Source organism: Saccopteryx leptura, chromosome 2 (genome assembly GCF_036850995.1).
Source record: "Saccopteryx leptura isolate mSacLep1 chromosome 2, mSacLep1_pri_phased_curated, whole genome shotgun sequence".
NCBI classification, from domain to species: Eukaryota; Metazoa; Chordata; class Mammalia; order Chiroptera; family Emballonuridae; genus Saccopteryx; species Saccopteryx leptura.
Window position 1 is genome coordinate 158,827,594 of NC_089504.1, and position 19,063 is coordinate 158,846,656.

Consider the following 19,063-nt stretch of genomic DNA (forward strand, 5'->3'; position numbering starts at 1 on the left):
GTACTATTATTTCTTCATTCTACTGTTGATGGACATTTAGAATGTGTCTAATTTTTTACTGATTTCTGTACTTGTCATTTAATAGTTCCTTAGATATTCTACTTGGGATTTTTCCCTTCATTTTAGAAAATTTTTAGTTGTAATTCTGCCTCATTTCTTTCCTCCTCTTTCTGGGACATCAGTTACATGTTTTTGTCATCAAGTGTCATAGGTCTCTCACATTCCTTTCTGTGTTTTCCACCAATTTTGGCACTTCATGATTCAGTCTGGATAATACTGTGATGTATCTTCTAGTTCACTCATGCTCTCCTCAGCTGTACCAATTCATGAAGTTAAAATGCAGTCTCTTAAAATCTGTTTGATAATCCAAGTATCTGGATCCCTTGTGGACTCATTTCTATTGTCTGCCTTTTTAAAAATCTTGATACATTGTCATATGGTCTTGTCCTCTCATATTCTTTATTGCCTTCTCCTCTTTGTGTGCCCTTGTGAGTCTGTTGATATATTGTTTAGATTCTTAGCTGTCCCAGCAGGGTTTCCAGGAAATGAACATATACCCATAGGAGAAAAGCATGCCCAAGTAACAGATTATTTCTCTAACAATCCTCCTCTCAGATTTCACTTTTCATCTGGCTCTGTGATGGTTTCAATAAATATATTTTGTTTTTCTTTCCCCTAATTATTCTCTGCAGGAAGGATAGAAATTACTTAGTCTGTTATTATCAAAACTCCTTAGAATCAGTATCACAGCCAGAAATGTTTAGAATACAATAAAAATACAACATAGATGCAAAAGCAATTTCTAAGGTTAGTTATTTTCAGTGTTGTTTTTTTGCTGTTGATATGGAAATGTGATGAGCAGAAAACTTTCAGTGAAAAATAATCTACCCTAAAGGTAATGAGAGAAGGACCCAAGATGGCAGGAAAGTAGGTGCAAGTAACACTCACCTCCTCTCAGGACCCAAATGGAATTACAACAAAATTTTAGAAGAATCACCCTACATAACCAAGTAAAGATAAGCTGAACAGAAGTCTCATAATGGGTTTATAGAAAAGCCACAATGAGACTGATAAGAAGGGCAGAAACAGAAAAAGGACTGGCTCCACACCCACACGTAGCAGTTGAGAATCTAGAGGGATATCTCAGCTGCAAAGGTCGCCTCTGAAGAGCAAGACATCTTAATCCTACTGCAGCTAAGCAGCCAAGAGACCTAGCGCCAGAAAGAGGAGCCTGCATAGTACTGGCTGAGAAAATCAGTGGGATTCCCCTCTACCAAGAAGAGACAGAATCTGATAGAAACCTAGGCACCTTCTTAAAGGGCAAGTGTAAAAAATCTTGTTTGTGGCAATCACCCTGGGCTTCACCAGGACAGTGGCTTAGAGCGAACCAGAGTCACACAGGGGGAGAATGGGTTGCGTAACCTCAGGGAGAAAGCTAGAGAAACAGCTGCCAATATCCCTATGCTGAGTCAGTCCCTTTCCCACACTGCCTACACACATCATCCTTCCTGGGTCAAGCACTCCCCTCCATGGCAATTCAGCCTGAAAAGATGAACTAGCCCCACCCTCCCTATAGCCTCACCTTGCCAAGTTAAAGCCTTGCAAAAGAGTCTATTGGCAGCAGCCAGCCAGGCCATGGTGAAGACTTTCTGAAGGTTCTGGTGGAGGTCATCTCCCACCCTGTAACTGGTGCCACCATTCCTGAGAAGAGCCCTTCCTCCACACAGCCAAATCTCAATCTGTTTTTGATGAACTCTGCTGGCATCACCCTAACAACTCCCTGAGAGCTTGCCTCAGCACAAAGATCTGCAGAAACCAGATGTGTGGCACTTCACCTTGGTGTATACTAAGCCCTTTGCTGAGCAGCTTCAGACCCTGCACTGGCACCGAGTTGGAATCTCACCAGCCTGGTGAACAACACCCCTAACTGGTGACTCACTGAGAACCAATCTCATGCAACTTGCAAACCAACAGAAAGCTCTTTCAGTGACTGAACCAAAGAGGCAGCACATAGGCAGAAGTGAATTTCAAGGTGCTTTGGGTCTTTCACTAACCTATGCTTGGTATTAGGGGAAGCCAGCCTTGGTAGCAGTTCAGCTCCTCCCATAAGTACCCAGGCCAAGCAAAGGCAGCCACAAACTGTGGATTGCTTTGTAGCTCCTAAAGGGCAGGCCAGAGCCAGTCATGGGCAGTATCTGACAGTGACCTGCACTGAAGTACCTCAACAAAATATTAGCAAACTGAATTCAGCAATACATTAAAAAGATCATACACCATGATCAAGAGGGATTTATTCCTGTACTATAAGGCTAGTACAGTATTTGTAAATTAATTAACAAGATATATCACAATAAAGGATAAAGTTCATATGAATATATGAACAGATGCAGAAAAAGCATTTGACAAAATCCAGCACCCATTTATGATTTAAAAAACTCTAAGCAAAGTAGGAATAGAGGAAACATACTCCAACATAATAAGGGCCATATAAAACAAACTCACACCTAACATCATACTCAAAAATGGAAAAACTAAAATCACTTTCCTTAAGATTAGGAACAAGACAGGGATGTCCAATTTCAACACTCTTATTCAACATAGTAATGGAAGTCCTAGCCACAGCAAATAGGACAAGAAAAATAAAAGGCATTAAAATTGGAAAGAAGTAAAATTACCATTATTTGCAGATTACAAGATACTGAATATAGAAAACCTAAAATTTACACCAAAAAACTATTTGAACTGATAAATTAATTCAATAAAGTAGCAGTATACAAAATAAATATTAAGAAATTGATTGCATTTTTTACACCAATAATCAAAAAGGGAACCTAAGAAAACAATCCTATTTACAATTGCTTAAAAAAAATGCGTAGGAATAAACTTAACCAAGGAGATAAAAAAACCTGTACTAGGAAAACTGTAAGTTACTAAAGAAGAAACTGAAGAAGACACAAATAAATGGAAGCATATAAAATGCTCATGGACAGGAAGAATTAACATCATTAAAATGTACATACTACCCAAAGCAATCTATAAATTCAACACAATTCCTACCAAAATGCCGATGGCGTTTTTTCACAGAAATAAAATAATCCAAAAATTTATATAAAACCCTCAAAACCCCAAATACCATAGCAATTTTGAGAAGGAAGAACAAAGGTGAATGTATCATGTTACCTGGTATCAAACTTTACTATAAGGCTATAGTAATCAAAATATCATGGTATTGGCATTAAAACAGACATATAAATCAATGGAACAAAATAGAGAGCCTGAAATAAATCCATGCCTAGATGGTCAGTTAATATTTGACAAAGGAGGCAAGAACATACAATGGGGTAAAAACAGTCAATTCAATAAATGCTGCTATAAAAACTGGACAAATATTGCAAATATAAAACTAGACCACCTTCTTACATCACATACAAAAATAAACTCAAAATGGATTAAAAACTTAAATATAAGACCTGAAACCATAAAAATCCTAGAAGAAAACACAGGCAGTAAAATCTCTGATATTTTACCCAAAGCAATTTATAAATTCAATACAATACCGATTAAAATACCAATGACTTACTTCAAAGATATAGAACACATATTCCAAAAATTTATATAAAACCAAGAGAACACGAATAGCCTCAGCAATCTTGAAAAGGAAGAATAAAGTGGGAAGTATCACACTTCCGGATATCCAGTTATACTACAAGGCCATTGTACTCAAAATAGCCTGGTACTGGCATAAGAACAGGCATATAGATCAATGGAACAGAACTTAGAACCCAGAAATAAACCCACACTTTCATGGACAACTGATATTTGACAAAGGAGGTCAGAGCATACATTGGAGTAAAGACAGCCTCTTCAACAAATGGTGTTGGGAAAATTGGACAGCTACCTGCAAAAAAATGAAACTAGACCACCAACTTACACCATTCACAAAAATCAACTCAAAATGGATAAAAGACTTAAATGTAATCCGTGAAACCATAAGCAGCTTAGAAGAAAACATAGGCAGTAAGCTCTCTAACATCTCTCGAAGCAATATATCTGCTGATTTATCTCCATGGGGAAGTGAAATAAAAGACAGGATAAACAAATGGGACTATATCAAACTAAAAAGCTTTTGCACAGCTAAAGACAATAAGAACAGAATAAAAGACAAACTACACAATGGGAAAATATATTTGACAATACGTCTGATAAGGGGTTAATAACCAAAATTTATAAAGAACTTGTAAAACTCAATACCAGGAAGACAAATAATCCAATCAAAAAATGGGTCCAAGAAATGAAAGACGCTTCTCCAAAGAGGACATCCAGAAGGCCAATAGGCATATGAAAAAATGCTCAACATCATTAATCATTAGAGAAATGCAAATTAAAACCACAATGAGCTATCACCTCACACCAGTCAGAACAGGCAGGCGTTCATCATCAAAACAACACAGAATAAGTGCTGGTGAGGATGTGGAGACAAGGGAACCCTCCTGCACCGCTGGTGGGAATACAGACTGGTGCAGCCACTGTGGAAAACAGTATGGAGATTCCTCAAAAAATTAAAAATCGGGCCCTGGCCGGTTGGCTCAGTGGTAGAGCGTCAGCCTGGCGTGCAGAAGTCCCGGGTTCGATTCCCGGCCAGGGCACACAGGAGAAGCGCCCATCGGCTTCTCCACCCCTCCCCCTCTCCTTCCTCTCTGTCTCTCTCTTCCCCTCCCACAGCCAAGGCTCCATTGGAGCAAAGATGGCCTGGGGGCTGGGGATGGCTCCTTGGCCTCTGCCCCAGGCGCTAGAGTGGCTCTGGTCACAACAGAGCGACCCCTCGGAAGGGCAGAGCATCGCCCCCTGGTGGGCGTGCCGGGTGGATCCCGGTTGGGTACATGCGGGAGTCTGTCTGTTTCTCCCCGTTTCCAGCTTCAGAAAAATACAAAAAAAAAAAAAAAAAAAAAAAATTAAAAATCGAACTGCCTTTTGACCCAGCTATACCACTTTTAGGAATATACCCCAAGAACACCATAGCACTGTTTGAAAAGAAGAAATGCACCCCCCATGTTTATGGCAGCATTGTTCACAATAGCAAAGATCTGGAAACAGCCCAAGTGTCCGTCAGTGGACGAGTGGATTAAAAAACTTTGGAACAGGCCCTGGCCGATTGGCTCAGCGGTAGAGCGTTGGCCTGGCGTGCGGGGGACCCAGGTTAGATTCCCGGCCAGGGCACATAGGAGAAGCGCCCATTTGCTTCTCCACCCCCCCCCCCCCCCCCCCGTCCTTCCTCTCTGTCTCTCTCTTTCCCTCCCGCAGCCAAGGCTCCATTGGAGCAAAGATGGCCCGGGCGCTGGGGATGGCTCCTTGGCCTCTGCCCCAGGCGCTAGAGTGGCTCTGGTCGCGGCAGAGCATCGCCTCCTGGTGGGCAGAGCGTCGTCCCTGGTGGGCGTGCCGGGTGGATCCCGGTCGGGCGCATGCGGGAGTCTGTCTGACAGTCTCTCCCCGTTTCCAGCTTCAGAAAAATACAAAAAAAAAAAAAAAAAAAGAAAGAAAAAAGACAATCCAATTAAAAAATGGGCAGAGGACCGGAATAGACACTTTACCAAAGAGGACATGTAGCTGGCCAAAAGACATCCGAAAAGATCTTCAACTCACTAATCATCAGAGAAATGCTAATTAAACCAAACACAATAAACTCTTCATATTAGAGGCCTGGGTGACCTCTGAAAATAGTTCTTTATTAGCTTAACACAGAAAATCCCAATCATGCAAACCAAAAGTTTCATGAAACTACCCAGGCCATCAAGGGTATGAGTATATCTGAAAAGCAGGCCCTGGCTGGTTGGCTCAATGGTAGAGCATCAGCCTGGCGTGTAGGAGTTCCGGGTTCGATTCCCAGCCAGGGCACACAGGAAAAGTGCCCATCTGCTTCTCCACCCCTCCCTCTTCCTTCATCTCTGTCTCTCTCTTCCCCTCCCAGAGCCAAGGCTCCGTTGGCCCAGGCGCTGAGGATGGCTCCATGGCCTCTGCCTCAGGCGCTAGAATGGCTCTGGTTGCAAAAGAGCAACGCCCCAGATGGGCAGAGCATCGCCCCCTGGTGGGCGTGCCGGGTGGATCCCGGTTGGGCGTATGCAGGAGTCTGACTGCCTCCCCGTTTCCAACTTTAGAAAAATACAAAAAAAAAAGAAAAGCAGTTTACTAATGCTGACAGCAAGCAAAACATAATCTAGATATACTAAAATGAAACAGCTTTTACTATGCTACATTCAGGTAAAAGGAAAATAACACAAAAATGGCAAAAACACAGCCCTTTCAACAAGTGACCTAACCTTTAAGAAAGTTGCAAACATATCTTCACCATCATGCTTCACCTGAAAACTTGGTGAACCTTCTTTTTAGAATTATAAACTAAAGCCCTGTCCAGGTAGATCAGTTGGTTAGAACGTCATCCCAGTATGCCAAGGTTGCAGGTTTGATTCCCAGTCAAGCACATATAGGAATCAACCAATAAATAAATACATAAATACAAGTGGGAAAACAAATTGATGTTTCTCTCTTTCTTCATCTCTCTCTAAAAGCAATAAATCAATAAAAAATTTTAAAGAATTGTAGACTAAATGTTATTATTCAAAGGATCTACTTCTTTTGTCCCCCAAAATAAAACTTGAGAAGTCAGGAACATTGTATATTCATCCACACTTCATAGAAGTTTGTACCATGTATCATAAACAAAATAGTCTAAATGTGGTTAAAAGTTTTTCACTTACAGAAATGAGTGTCAACTGAGACATTCAGTACATTTTCTTCTTCTGTTACCAGGGTCCTGAGCATCCCAGGCCAATGGTCTATCCACTGCACCACCATATGGTCAGACTCTTCTATTACATTTTAAAATCACTGATATTTTATGTAATGAGAAAGCATCAGAAATATAAAATACAGTTTTAAATTAATGAAATAGAAGGAGGACAAGAATAAAAAAATCCAACAGTAATCAAAACTACTTTCCAACAGCCTGTTCAGGTGGTGGTCCAGCAGATAGAGCATCAACCTGGGACACTGAGAACCCAAGTTTGAAACCCTGAGGTCACCGGCTTAAAGTATGGCCTCACTGACTCGAGTGTGGATCATACACATGACCCCATGGTTGCTGACTTGAGCCCAAACATTGCTGGCTTGAAGCCCAAGATCGCTGGCTTGAGCAATTGGTCACTAGTGGTCACTGGCTCGGCTGGAGGCCCCCGCTCCGGGATAAAGGCTCATATGAGAAAGCAATCAATGAACAACTAAAAGTGCTACGGCTTCTCATCTCTCTCCCTTCCTGTCTGTCCCTGTCTGTCACCCCCTTTTATCGCTAAAAAAACCCTCAAATTTCAATTATACCCACAATTTGAGTGTAATAATAATACAGCATGTAACTACAGCCTTCTTTTTCCTAGTTAATGATCAGCTTATGCTATGCTTTTAAATTGAAAAGCGCCTTATTTATCCAACTTAACATTAAACATACAACTTCAATTTAGTCAGTAAGGTGAAAAATGGGAGTATGAAACATAAAAGACATAATACATGGCAAGGCTTCTGGTTTTGATTCCACACAAGAACTTGTAAGTAAGATAAAATTCATGCTTACACAAATACACATCTAAAATTTAGAGAATAATTACAAAAGAAAATTAAGTGTGTGAGGCCCAGTTGCTAGCTAGAGCCTGGGGTGCCTGCGCAGTAGCTATGCCAAATGACATGACCGGAAAGTGGGAGCGCATGCATTGTTGCTCCCACAGTTAAATAACTGCTGCCTTATCTATAGTTTACCACAACAGGAGGAGGAGTGCATGTGCGAATCCTCCTGCACTGTAAATAAATTGGCCTTAATAAAGCGTGCTATGGCTTTTGATGTGTCCCTTACCCCATGTCGGTTCCACATGCATTCTTTACCCTTCACATCACTCCTACCAAGGCGTCCCTGGACCCAGAAAACTGGCGCAGCAAGCAGGGTAGGCAGGATGAGGTGAGTGGTGCTGGAGAACACCTCACCCCCATGGAGACACAACAGTCCCAGGTAGAGTGGGCAAAGAGATGGCCCCTGTTCTCATTGGCACCCGGTTATAGCATACCTAATAAACTGGATGCTGCCAGTGGACTGGAACATAGTCCATCCACAGCCAGAGGGGATCCGAAGAGCTTTGGAACAATTGAAGCCAAACATCCTGGCAGCCCACAGAGAAGGGGCAGGCCAGGTGGCTTGGCTACAGCCACTACAGCTCAAGGAAAAAGACTTGGAGCAGTGCCTGGGCAACATGAACATATGCTGCCAAGGCCAGTCCTTCCTGGTACAAGCAAGCAAGAAGCTGCAGCTGTGAGACAGGAAGGAGAGGACTAGTGCCACCAGAGGGAGTGCCACTCCGACATACAAGACTGAGGACAGGCCCCTGAAAATTAACCATATGTCAGCTGTGGCATGATTTACCAGCTGCAGCCAAGGCCATTTGGGACAATGCTGGCAATATGCCAGAGCAGCAACTTCTTCTTTGGCCACAAAGTGGCGGGGCAAAGTCTATGAAATTCAGGCAGCGGGACTGGTTCTGACTGGCTATATGCCTAACTAGAAGACCAAAGGCCTCATATGGAACTGACCATTTATTGGTCCCCCAATCCCCCCTGCCCCTGCAATGTCCAGTGTGTCCTAGCCTTGGTAGACACAGGTGGAGATTCTACTTTGAGTTTTAACAACTCAGACCTGTTCTGGGTACCCTTGGCAACCAGAGAGCTATGAGTGATGCCAGATACGGTCCGCAAAATAGTGACTATGGGGATTGGCAGATTACCTCCTAGGGTATATGAGGTTTATATATCTAATACATCCTGGGGGTGGATGTGCTGGCCAGACTGGCTGTGAGCACCACCCAGGAAAAATTCCAGTTACAGGTATGAGTGATGAAAACAGTGGAGAGCGAGCATCCACACCACACCCCTCTGCATCTCCCCCAGGCAATATGAGCTGTGTTGGTGAAGCAGTACTGCCTGCCAGGGCGACAAGGAGAAATCACAGACCATTTTGAAGCTGGGAGAAAGCTGGGATCATCCCCCATGTGGTCTGCCCAGAAGCCTGACAGTCGCTGGCATATGACAGTAAACTATCAAGAGCTGAACAAGTTCACCCTGCCTCTGCACGCCGCTGTCCAGAACATGACTGAGCTGATGAACAGGTTGTCAATGAAACTGGGCCGATATCACTATGTAGTTGACTTGGCTAATGCTTTTTTTCTATTGACATTTATACTGCTAGTCAAGAGCAGTTTGCCTTCATGTGGGAAGGCTGGCAATGGACATTTCAAGCATTGCCACAGGGACATTTGCATCCATAGCCCTACTCTGTCATCATAGCCTGGTGAGATTTGGCCACATGGAACCACTCTAAGATGATGCGATTATTCCATTACATTGATAACATAATGCTAACTAACCTCTGATCTCAAAACAGCAGCCCAAGGGCTTTGAGAAGCCTTGATGAGCAGGGGGTTAGTCATCAATGAGGACAAGGTCCAGCGACCTGGTTACTCTGTCAAGTTCCTGAGTGCTGTTCCGTCAGGTAAGACAAAGGTTATGCCTGAGGCGATGATTGACAAAATTCAAACATACCCCCAACCAGAAACTGTGAAACAGTTGTAGACCTATGTAGGTCTGTTAGGGTTCTGGCAAACCTTCATACCCCACTTGGTCTTGTTGGCCAAACCGTTATATCAATTGATTCAAAAGGGTGAGCCCTGGGACTGGATCCCCAAGACAAAGCATGTCTTTCATGCCACCAAGAGGGGGGTGGCACAAGCTCAGATGTTACAGGAAATAGCCCTGGCCCTGCCGTTCCTGCTGAAGGTCCAAGTTGAGAAGACAGAGTTTGGCTCGGGTCTTTAACAAAGGCAGGGTTGTTGGAAGACACCCACTGGCTTTTCATCCCAGGTATAGGAGGGAGCCGCCATACAGTATTCCCTCATTGAGAAGCAGTTGGCATCAATGTATGCCACATTCCTGGCCTGTGAAAATATCACAGGGCTACAGCCAGTCACAGTGTAGACCAGGTGTCTGGTCGAAGGCTGGCTTTGTTCTTGGGCTACACACCCTCCAAGTGGGGTAGTGCAGACTCCTACCTTGACCAAATGGGGTATGTATCTTAAACAATGGGCCCGGTTCTCATCTATTCCCCTAACACAGGAGCTGCACTTCTTGCTGGAACCAATAGTTTATAACAGAAAAATGGGGATAGAACCGGCCCAAGATAAAGTGCAGGAGAGTCTGTACCAAGAAGAAAAATCGCCTCTCCCCATGGAAGCGTGGTACACGGACAGCTCCTGTAAGGAAGGGGCAGCTGCCAATGTGGATGGCTACTGCCTTGCTGCCTCAAACAGAGATGTTTTGGTTTGAGACAGGCCCTACCTGCCAGCTCACTGGACTAGTCATTGTACTTGGGGTTGCCCATTTATCTATGACAAAGTATTACTGACATTGCCACTGAAGCCCCAAAATTGGGACCTCATGTATCACCACTGACAAAGGAAAAAGAGAGCTCTCTAGTAGTTTCACCCTCTGGCTCTTTTTGTAACTGGGGGGGGGGGGGGTTATGATACTATTAATGTAGAATTATAGGTTGAGGCATTGGCCCAACACGTAGCCCAAGCCTTGAATGTCACTCGCCACTCTGAGTCTCCTCCTTGATGGACTTAGAATTGCTTACTGCAATGCAGGGCGGTATTTATGCCCTGGTACATATAGACTGCGGTGTGCATATCCCCAACAATCAACAGCAAATCTGAAAGGCTTTACAGGAGATGAATGCTGAAGCATCAGCCATCCGGGCCCTACAGAGGACCCTCTCTCCCACTTGTGGGAGAGTCTGGGAATGTCCTGAAAATGGGCCTTATTTTAACAGGTGTAACAGGGGAACTAGTGGTCATCTGTTGTTCCCTCTATTGCTGTTGTGGCCTTTGCACCCAAGTGAGTGAGTGCCCTGTGAGAAAAGACCAGGCACCCGACCTCTAGAAGGGTAGAGTATGAGGCTCCGTTACTAGCTAGAGCCTGGGGCGCCTGCACAGTAGCTATGCCAAATGACATGACCCAAAAGTGGAAGAGCAAGCATTGTTGTTCCCACAGTTATATAACCTGCTGCCTTATCTCTACTCTAGTTCACTTCAACAGGAGGAGGAGGTGCATGTGCGAATCCTCCTGCACTGTATATAAACTGGCCTTAAACAATAAAGTGTGCTGTAGCTTTTGTTGCGTTCCTCCCTCCATGTCAGCTCTGTGTGCATTCTTTACTCTTGGCATCACACCTCCCAAGGGGCCCCTGGACCTCAATAAAGTAAAACATCAAAAGAAATAAACAGACCCAAAAGAATGATTATCAATAAACATTATTTCAAGTCTTCAACATTTTCTTCAATTACTTTTAAGTTATCACATCTTTCAATATAGAGATCCCAAGTTTTTATATTATTTATCAGGCTTAACTCTTTTTTTTTTTTTTACAGAGACAGAGAGAGAGTCAGAGAGAGAGATAGATAGGGACAGACAGACAGGAATGGAGAGAGATGAGAAGCATCAATCATCAGTTTTTCGTTGTGACACCTTAGTTGTTCATTGATTGCTTTCTCACATGTGCCTTGACCGAGGTACTACAGCAGACCAAGTAACCCCTTGCTCAAGCCAGTGACCTTGGGTCCAAGCTGGCAAGCTTTGTTCAAGATGAGCCCGCGCTCAAGCTGGCGACCTCGGGGTCTCGAACCTGGGTCCTTCCGCATCCCAGTCCGACGCTCTATCCACTGCGCCACTGCCTGGTCAGGCTTAACTCTTAATAAATAAAAAGCATACATAGTAGAAAATGGATGAAAAACATGGGTGAACAAATTCATAAAATGTTGACAAATATATTTTTAGAAGTTCATTGATGTCTAAAATAAATTATGGTCATTTTAGTGACCATTTTAGCAAACATTATATAAACACTCCTATCCCAGTGGAAAGCTTACACTATGGACACAAAAACTCTTATTTTGCAAGAGAAGTAACACAACTTTTTGGTGGGGCAATTTTGCATTAACCATGAAAAGCTTTAAAAATATGTTGACTTTTGATTTAGTAATTTCACCTATAGAAACTTTTCTCAAGAAAATAAGACAAGTGTGCCAAACTTAAAAGAGATAATCTTTTTTAAAAAAAAAAATGTTTATTTTACTGATTTTTTAGAGAGGGGAAAGGAGAGAGAGGGAGAGACAGGAATATCAATTTGTTTATCTATGTGCCTGAGCGTGGACTGAACCAGTAACCTCTGCACTTCCAGCTGATGATCTAACCAACTGAGCTAGCCAGCCAGGGCTTAAAGAGATATTATTATTATTATTTTTGCATTTTTCTGAAGCTGAAAACAGGGAGAGACAGTCAGACAGACTCCCGCATGCGCCTGACCCGGATCCACCCGGCACGCCCACCAGGGGGCGATGCTCTGCCCTTCCTGGGCGTCGCCATGTTGCGACCAGAGCCACTCTAGCGCCTGGGGCAGAGGCCACAGAGCCATCCCCAGCGCCCGGGCCATCTTTGCTCCAATGGAGCCTTGGCTGCCGGAGGGGAAGAGAGAGACAGAGAGGAAGGCGCGGTGGGGGGTGGAGAAGCAGATGGGCGCTTCTCCTGTGTGCCCTGGCCGGGAATCGAACCCGGGTCCTCCGCACGCTAGGCCGATGCTCTACTGCTGAGCCAACCGGCCAGGGCCTAAAGAGATATTCTTGAGAACACTGTTTACAATTAGGAAAACTAGAAACAGCTGGAACAACTAGAAACCTGTATAGTTCTGTTAACCAGTGCTACCTTAATAAAATCAATTAAAAATATAAATAAAATTACCAACAAGTTAAAAAAACTAGAAACAACCTGAAATAACAAGCTAGTAAATAAAATATAAACATAAAAAGCTAATAACATCTGACAGGAGTTAATAATATATATAATAGTGAAATGTCATATGCTTCCCTATTCCCACCCCAAGTCAAGAACAAGACAAGAGTTGCTCTGGCAGGATAGCTCAGTTGGTTACTGTCGCAAAACAGAGGTTGTGGGTTTGATCCTGGGTCTGGGCACATACAGAAACAGATTGATGTTCCTGTCTCCTTTCCTCTCTAAAATCAATAAAATAAACATTAAGACCTGACCTGTGGTGGCGCAGTGGATAAAGCGTCAACCTGGAAACGCTGAGGTCGCTGGTTCAAAACCCTGGGCTTGCCTGGTCAAGGCACATATGGGAGTTGATGCTTCCAGCTCCTCCCCCTTTCTCTCTCTCTCCCCTCTCTAAAATGAATAAATAAAATCTTTAAAAAAAAATAAAATAAATAAAAAAAAACATTAAAAAAAAAAAAGAACAAGACAAAGGTTTATACTCATTCACTTCTATTAAATATTGTATTATAAAAAGAAAAAAAGGGGAGACCTGCAAGGTAAAAAATTCCATAATAAAAAACAAGATTAGGCCCTGGCCAGTTGGCTCAGCGGTAGAGCGTCGGCCTGGCGTGCGGGGGACCCGGGTTCGATTCCTGGCCAGGGCACATAGGAGAAGCGCCCATTTGCTTCTCCACCCCCCCACCTCCTTCCTCTCTGTCTCTCTCTTCCCCTCCCGCAGCCAAGGCTCCATTGGAGGAAAGATGGCCCGGGCGCTGGGGATGGCTCCTTGGCCTCTGCCCCAGGCGCTAGAGTGGCTCTGGTCGCGGCAGAGCGACGCCCCGGAGGGGCAGAGCATCGCCCCCTGGTGGGCAGAGCATTGCCCCTGGTGGGCGTGCCGGGTGGATCCCGGTCGGGCGCATGCGGGAGTCTGTCTGACTGTCTCTCTCCGTTTCCAGCTTCAGAAAAATACAAAAAAAAAAAAAAAAGATTATTTGCCTTGTTCATGGTGTTAGTGAACAAAAGCAATGATGGGTAAAACTGCTGAATAGCCTAACCAGACGGTGGTGTAGTAGAGCATTGGCCAGGTTCAAAACCCTGAGGTCACTGGCTTGAGTGTGGGATCACCGACACGACCCCATGTCGCTGGCTTGAACAAAGAGTCACTCGCTCTGCTGTATCCTCCCAGTTAAGGCACATGTGAGAAAGCAATTAATGAACAACTAAGGTTCCACAATTATGAGTTGATGCTTCTCATCTCTCTCCCTGTCTATCCCTGTCTTATCTCTCTCGCTCTCTCATTAAAAGAAATAAAATAAATTTTCTTAAAAACCCTGCCAAATATTTTCCTTCATTATCATGCATTTGTAGAAAAAGAAAATATCATCTTCACTTATTGTTGTTATTCCAATACTAATACACTTCTGATGCTAAGTAGGTGGACTTAGCATTAAAACCCTCAGGTTTAAAGGTGTAGTCCCCAGCAAGACTACCCTTACTTTATAGTAGTGGTAGCCAACCTGGTCCCTACCACCCACTATTGGGCATGCCAGCTTTCATGGTGGGCGGTAGCAGAGCAACCAAAGTATAAATAAAGAGATAGATTTAACTATAGTAAGTTGTTTTATAAAGATTTATTCTGCCAAACTTAGCGAAAATCTGACATAAAGTACTTGGTAAGTAATTATTATTATATGCTTTAACTTGCTGTAACTCTGCTTTATAAATTTTATAAAGTTACTTCACTACTTTATAAATCACTATTACTGTGGAACCGGTGGGTGTTAGAAAATTTTACTACTAACAGAAATACAAAAGTGGGTGGTAGGGGCCCTGGCCGGTTGGCTCAGCAGTAGAGCATCGGCCTGGCGTGCAGGGGACCTGGGTTCGATTCCCGGCCAGGGCACATAGGAGAAGCACCCATTTGCTTCTCCACCCCCCCCTCCTTCCTCTCTGTCTCTCTCTTCCCCTCCCGCAGCCAAGGCTCCATTGGAGCAAAGATGGCCCGGGCGCTGGGGATGGCTCCTTGGCCTCTGCCCCAGGCGCTAGAGTGGCTCTGGTCGCGGCAGAGCAACGCCCCGGAGGGGCAGAGTATCGTGGGCAAGCGTCGCCCCTGGTGGGCGTGCCAGGTGGATCCCGGTCAGGCGCATGAGGGAGTCTGTCTGACTGTCTCTCCCCGTTTCCAGCTTCAGAAAAATACAAAAAAAAAAAAAAAAGTGGGTGGTAGGTATAAAAAGGTTGACTACCCCTGCTTTAGATGCTACCTATAGTTCTGGCCAACTAGCTATAAATCTGCGAAGTACTTAAGACCCTCTTCCAGTTTGCTAATTTGCTATAATGACTCACTCAGGAAAGCTCTATACTTACAATCACAGTTTTATTATAAAGGATATAAATCAGGACCAGCCAAATGAAGAGCCATATAGGATGAGGTCTGGAAGGGTCCCAAATGCAGAGCTTTTGTGCCCACTCTTTGTGGAATCAGGTGCTTTATCCATGTGGCACATTGATGAGTTCACCCTCCAGGAGGGTGTACAGAGCTTCAGTATACAGAGGTTATATTGGTATTTCACTGTATAGGTTTGACTGACAGAATTATTCATTGCATGTGACTGGACTCCATTTCCAACCCCCTTTACCTCCCTGGAGGTTAGGCTGGCTCAAAGCCCCAGCACTCTCATTATATAATTAGTCTTTCCGGTGACCCTCCCACATCCTTAGTTATCTCATCTCTCAAAACAAACTCAAGTGTGATCCAGGGCCTCACTGACAGAAAAGAGATTTCTAAATTCCAAGGGTTTAGTCTTTCTCCCAAAATCCAAGCACAAAGGCACCAGTGAAATTATTTATTATACAAAAGATGCTCTTAATGAAACAGTAAAAATTACTGTTAATTTTACTAAATTTCAGCCTATGACTACACCTTAATATTCTATAATGATGAACAGAGAAATGTGTAACCCACTCGTTTCATATCAAAGTACAATGGCTGTCCTGAAGGAACAGTAGAAAAGCATTCCCAATTACTTGTTGCACAGTAAGCTGAATCAGACTTTTCTCATGAAATATCATTTTTACTTGAAAGAATGGCTGACAACCTGGTTATTGACTTTTTCTTGAAAATAAGCCAAATAAACCTGTCCCTACAAGAAAAACTACAGTATTTGTTGCCAATGAAAAAATCTGAGCTTTCAAGAGAAAATCAGGACCTTTGAAAACTTGTGTTCGCCACTGTGAGCTGGACAGCTTTCTAAAGTATCAACATTTACAAGATCTGTGTAACTCAGTGAATAGGTTTTCCCAAATAACCAAATTAGAGGTAAAAGATCCATTCACAGATCAACATATTTTATCTTACTTTTTTAATGTTTATATTTATTGATTTAAGAGAGAAAGAGGGAGATAGACAGACAGAGACAGGACTATCAATCTGCACTTTGGCATGGTGCTCTAACCAACCGAGCCATTTGGCCAGTCCCAGATCAACATTTTTTTTTTTTTTTACAGAGATAGATTGAGATTCAGAGAGAAGGATAGACAGACAGGAATGGAAAGATGAGAAGCATCAATCATTAGTTTTTTGTTGCACATTGCAACACCTTAGTTCTTCATTGATTGATTTCTCATATGTGCCTTGACCACAGGCCTTCAGCAGACCAAGTAACCCCTTGCTGGAGCCAGTGACCTTGGGTTTAAGCTGGTGGGCTTTTTGCTCAAACCATATGAGCCTGCGCTCAAGCTGGCAACCTCGGGGTCTCGAACCTGGGACCTCTGCATCCCAGTCCGATGCTCTATCCACTGCGCCACCGCCTGGTCAGGTGGTCTCTTTTTTATTATTATTAATTTCAGCAAGAGAGGAAAGGAGAGAGTGAGTGAGAGACAGGAACATCAATTTGCTCCAATATGCACCCTGACGGGAATCAAACCAGCAACCTCTGCACTTCAGGTCGATGCTCTAACCAACCTGATTTGCTAAGCTTTAAATAACTTTCATTATGTCTTAATTTTATAAAATCAAGACTTTAAAAATTATAGGCCTGTAAATTAAAGGCAAGAAACTTTTAAAATTAAGCAACTAATAAAATGTTGATTTAAAAATGAAAACCAGCCTGACCAGGCGGTGGTGCAGTGGATAGAGCGTTGAACTGGGATGCGGAGGACCCAGGTTTGAGACCCTGAGGTCGCCAGCTTGGGCACAGGCTCATCTGGTTTGACCAAAAAAAAAAAACAAAAAAAAAAAAACTCACCAGCTTGAGCCCAGGGTCGCTGGCTCAAGCAATGGGTTACTCGATCAGCTGTAGCCCAACCGTCAAGGCACATATGAGAAAGCAATCAATGAACAACTAAGATGTTGCAACTAAAAACTGATGATTGATGCTTCTCATCTCTCTCCGTTCCTGTCTCTGTCCCTATCTATCCCTCTCTCTGACACTCTGTCTCTGTAAAAGAAGAAAATTAAATTAAAAATAAATTAAATAAATAAAAATTAAAAAAAAAAATGAAAACCAGAGATAAGCAGTCCAAAAATAAACACACCTATAAAGCAAAAACGGAAATTTCAAATTACATAATACAAATCAAATAAAATTCAATTACTACATATTACTTTATATTCCCCTTCAGGTCAACCCTCTCTTTGTCCTATGATTTTCACATTAAAACAGATACTGGTAAACAAGGGTATTGGTAGTGGTTTTGGAGTTTTTCAATTAAAACACTTTAGATGTAAACCATAATGGGTAGAACAGATTAAATTCCTGAAAATTCAGACACCAAAGTAAAGGGCACAGTTTTGTTAAGTAAAATATTCCATCTTATCCTAAAAGAAAGAAAATATTTCATCTATAGAACATAAATACAATAGATATGGGTACTAAAAATAACAGCCAAAAATTTATTTACTTGGCATAGAAGATCACTCACAGCTTACCAGGGCTATGATGAGTTGCAAATCCTCCATTCTGAAGTTGATCTCCTGCCACATTCATTCTACCAGGATTAAAAGGTCCTACTCCAATCTTGGTCTGTGAAGTTAAAGATGGGGTGTATGTTTGTATATTAACACCGAAATTACTTGACTGAAGTCCTTTAGCAACATCTCCCAAGTTGATATTCTATAGTGATGTTACAAGTGTAATCATTAAGTTCACATCTCGCCCAGCATTCACACACCTGTTCCTAAAGTTGTAATATTAGCAATCTGAATCTCAGAGTCGATTCTGTAGTGATAACACTATTGCCAATTCCTGCATTTACCTTTCTTCTTGAAAGACTGGAAGTGGAGAAATCCACATCTCTGGTACTGTTTTTAGTTCCAGGAAGTCCCCATTCGATAAAACTGGAAGAATTTTTCTTTTTCCCTTCATTTGTTTCTACGTCCTCTTCATCATCAATAACAATTGTCTCACTTATAGTCCCCTTCTCAGAAGCCAAATCTCTTGAGGAAGGAAGAATTATGGAATAGTTTCCTTGTAGCTTTTCATTTCTTGATGAAGCAAATATAAAATTTCTTTGATCAGCTATTGCTGAAGAAGTTGAAGGAGGTTGTAAAAATTCAATAAACACAACATCATCATCATCATCATCTTCCACTGATGATGATCTATTAAGTAAAGGACTAGTTGGATCACCCAATGAATTTTCTAGGTCCGTGAAACTAGCTGTCATGGCTTTATTCCCTAATACCACAGGAGTCTGTTCAGTCAAATCTAATCCTCCCACAGAACCTGAATCCATGCCAAAGAACCTGTAACAGGCAGAAAAAAGGAGAAAAAAAAAGTTATAGCCCTGGCCAGTTGGCTCAATTGGTTAGAGCATCACCCCAAAGGACAGAGGTTGCTGGTTTGATTCCCGATCAGGGCATATACAAGAGCAGATTGATGTTTCTGTATCTCTCTCACTCTCTCCCCCTTCCTCTCTCTAAAATCAATAATTTTTTTGCCTGACCAGGTGGTGGTGCAGTGGATAGAGTGTCAGCCTGGGATACTGAGGACCCAGATTTGAAACTCCAAGGTCTCTGGTTTTAGCATGGCCTCATCTGGCTTGAGTGCAGGGTTGTCAGCTTGAGCTCCGGATCATAGACATAACCCCACAGTTGCTAGCTTGAGCAAGGGATCATTGGCTCAGCTGGAGCTCTCCTGGTCAAGGCATATATGAGAAA

At 42.9% G+C, this 19,063-nt stretch overlaps 1 protein-coding gene across 13 annotated transcripts in view; it reads right to left on the reverse strand.

Moving 5' to 3' along the window:
• The window catches only part of ZMYM5 (zinc finger MYM-type containing 5), a 58,202-nt gene that overhangs the window by 20,790 nt on the left and 18,349 nt on the right, over nt 1–19,063 (reverse strand). For 11 of the 13 annotated variants that reach the window (XM_066369115.1, XM_066369120.1, XM_066369119.1 and 8 more), the window contains 2 exons: nt 18,160–18,649; nt 17,834–17,927 (listed from right to left, as the gene is read on the reverse strand). In XM_066369115.1, the coding sequence (XP_066225212.1) occupies nt 17,834–17,927; nt 18,160–18,639 (574 nt within the window). In that variant the 5' untranslated portion in view covers nt 18,640–18,649. Of the gene's footprint in view, nt 1–6,752; nt 6,883–11,766; nt 11,830–17,833; nt 17,928–18,159; nt 18,650–19,063 lie in introns of those variants that run through there. The other 2 variants (XM_066369127.1, XM_066369126.1) reach the window with 2 other exon arrangements.